The sequence below is a fragment of the Asparagus officinalis genome, chromosome 3, assembly GCF_001876935.1.
Source record: "Asparagus officinalis chromosome 3, Aspof.V1, whole genome shotgun sequence".
Classification (NCBI taxonomy): domain Eukaryota; kingdom Viridiplantae; phylum Streptophyta; class Magnoliopsida; order Asparagales; family Asparagaceae; genus Asparagus; species Asparagus officinalis.
This window is the reverse complement of record NC_033796.1, coordinates 31,151,236-31,153,909: the sequence shown is the minus strand read 5'-3', so window position 1 is coordinate 31,153,909 and position 2,674 is coordinate 31,151,236. Positions and strand designations below refer to the sequence as shown.

The window sequence follows — 2,674 nt, the reverse complement described above, 5'->3', positions numbered from 1 at the left end:
TTTTCCCAAAAGTTATTTCTCATTTTCTTGTTTTGAACCAAACAAACACAATACAAAAAATAAGAAAATTTGTACTTTTTAACTTCTCAAAACTTTTCCTATAATTTTTTTTAAGAAATACAAGAAAATCAAATTTAGGATGGAAAACATTTCTTATAATTTATAGAAATGTCACCAAACACCCCCTTATACGAAACCAGACCAGTCACAAGTCTCACAAAACTCAAGCATGTCCCACTCCTTAAACCTCCACCAATCATTAAACAGTACCAACCAAATCCTCACCTTACACGTGTGCTAACTACTCCCCACATAATCCCAGCATCTCCAGCTCTCGATTCCCAGCATCTTCCCATTTTATCCCTCTCCCTCACCCTCTATAAATATCCCCTCATTTCCGCTCCCAAAATGACCCTCCAAACTTTCCACCCTCTCCCCAAAATGTACCTGTTAGAATCCCCTCTAGAAGCTCTCGCGTTCCGCTACTCCGCGGCCTTAGCCGGTTCCGCATGGACGTGGCTCGCTGTAGTATTCGCGGCCCTCGGCTTCTGGCAGATCCGGCTCGTCGGGTCTAAAATCAAACCCGACCCGAAACCCGAACCACCTCAAGATGCCGCAAAGCCCACCGAAGACGTTATCGTGGGGCCCAATGATAATAAGGATCTACCAATGCGGAGATGCCACGTGGACAGAAAGGGAGAGTACACCCTGACCAAGGGGAGGTTCACGGCGTACTTCCACGTGGAGGATAACGGCCACGGCTACGAGTGTGACGGCGTTAGTGACGATGACTACGAGAAGGAAGAGACGCCGTTATGGAGACCGGAGGGGATGAGAGGGGATTTGGGGTGGTATCGTTACGTGGACTTAACGGCATTTGACGGCAGTGTGGTGAGGTTGTGGGACCGTTACGGGGGGGAGTTACAGCGGCGGATTTAGGGGTAGAATGGGAGCTCTAGCGAGAATCTGTGAAATGTATATATGTTAACGTTAGTTCAACCTCGCCGGCGATAATTCGCCGACATATTCAGAAAATTGCAGTTTTTGCCATATTGAGTTTTTTTCTAATTACTGGGCGAAATATGTTGGGGGTCTATTGGAATATTCTTTTTTTTACAAAGGATCAAATTACCGGTGTACATTTCAAAAATAATAAGTAAAAATATGAATTTCCATGTAATTCACTTTTTTAAATTTTGTGAAAAATGAGCTAAATACATACATGCAGCAGCCTACAAAATTAAATTTCTTCAAACGAAAAAAGACTGCGTAGTTTGTGACATCGAGACGTATGTTTTGATGTCACAGTACGTCCAATTAAGCTTTAAGCGCTGTTTTCTAATTCATTCTTGCATACTGTGTCATTCTAGCGAAATGAGTATTTTTTAAATTTATGATTGCCACGTGGTTTCTATTAAAAAAAAGGTGAAACCTGAATCAAACAATATAAATTGATATTTAACATTGATATTTGAATGAACTAAAATAATTTGGCTTTTTTTGTCTCGTATTATTTCTGTGTAGCTTTTATCCGCAAATGGTTGTGTCATGCATATATATATATTGTTACTCTATTTCTGTTTAACTTCTCCTAATAACCAGTGGTATTTAATAAAACTATGTCTATATTTATATTTGTTTTGTTTATATTTATATATAACCTTTTTTTCTTCTTCTAGATCTTGCACTCAACAGACAAGGGAACTCCAATAATTTTATATTTATCACAAGAAGACATGTAGGTCCTGCCTACATCAATGTTCTAAGTACTACGAATCCCAAAGTATAAACTTGTGGCATTTAATTAGATATGAAGTTTTGGCCCCATTGGCACCAAATCAATCAATAGTGAGGCGTGATTACTAATTAAACCGACTTTATCGGTCACTCAGTGTTTTAATTATACAAGTTCAGCTCAGAAACAGCAAGTTCACACGCCTTGCATTTTTTTTTATTAGTGTATGATTCATAGACAACAAATCATTAAAGCCCTTAACAAATGGCCCCATAAATATTAGGTGTCGTATTGAATATTGATGGAGGTTTTGTCTTACCAAATTTTGAAGATTATTTTGTTTTTTTTTTTAGTCTCATCAGTTATGACGAGTATTATTATTCTTTTCCTTTTGTGGGCTTGATAGATTTAAGGATATGGTTTCAAGTCTTGGATAAGGTCACCTAATCAACTCCTATACGGAGAGGTTAGGTTACATACGAGATCCAATCAATGTCAAAGCTTAACTTGTTGCTGTCTCTTTTTTTTTTTTTTTCTTTAGAAGGAGAAAGAAAAGAGCTGGACGGAGGCACTTCAAGACGAGAAAAGATGCTTGAATATTTAAACATAAAATGGCCCTGTTTTTGCCAATCAGAAAACACCCTATAACTGGATGAAGTTCAAACCTAGTCCAGTTACATGAAGTTGTCACACTGGCCCTAAGCTCATTTCGTTAACAGATTCATACGCACACAACATTTCTTTTTATCAAGTGGAAACACAAAGAATACTATAAATCTCAAAATTACGTCACAAAGCCAAGAATAGTCATATAAATTATCCAAAGTTCAAAAGCTTCTCCAATTTAAAAATCAACCTTCAGACAAGTATTCTGGATGGAATCTAAAATGGTACATATAATGAGAAATCAAATACACAATCCAAGATTGAAACCCCCCC

General features: G+C 37.8%; 1 protein-coding gene across 1 annotated transcript; it reads left to right on the top strand.

Annotated features, from left to right (window-relative positions):
* Window positions 423–1,180, top strand: LOC109832190. Its single transcript, XM_020399622.1, has one exon. It carries the CDS (start codon window positions 442–444, stop codon window positions 937–939), a length of 498 nt encoding a protein of 165 aa, XP_020255211.1. The 5' UTR covers window positions 423–441; the 3' UTR covers window positions 940–1,180.

Bases quoted from the DNA above. Each gene is read 5' to 3' on its own strand.
- LOC109832190 (XM_020399622.1), top strand. From the start codon at position 442: ATGTACCTGTTAGAATCCCCTCTAGAAGCTCTCGCGTTCCGCTACTCC.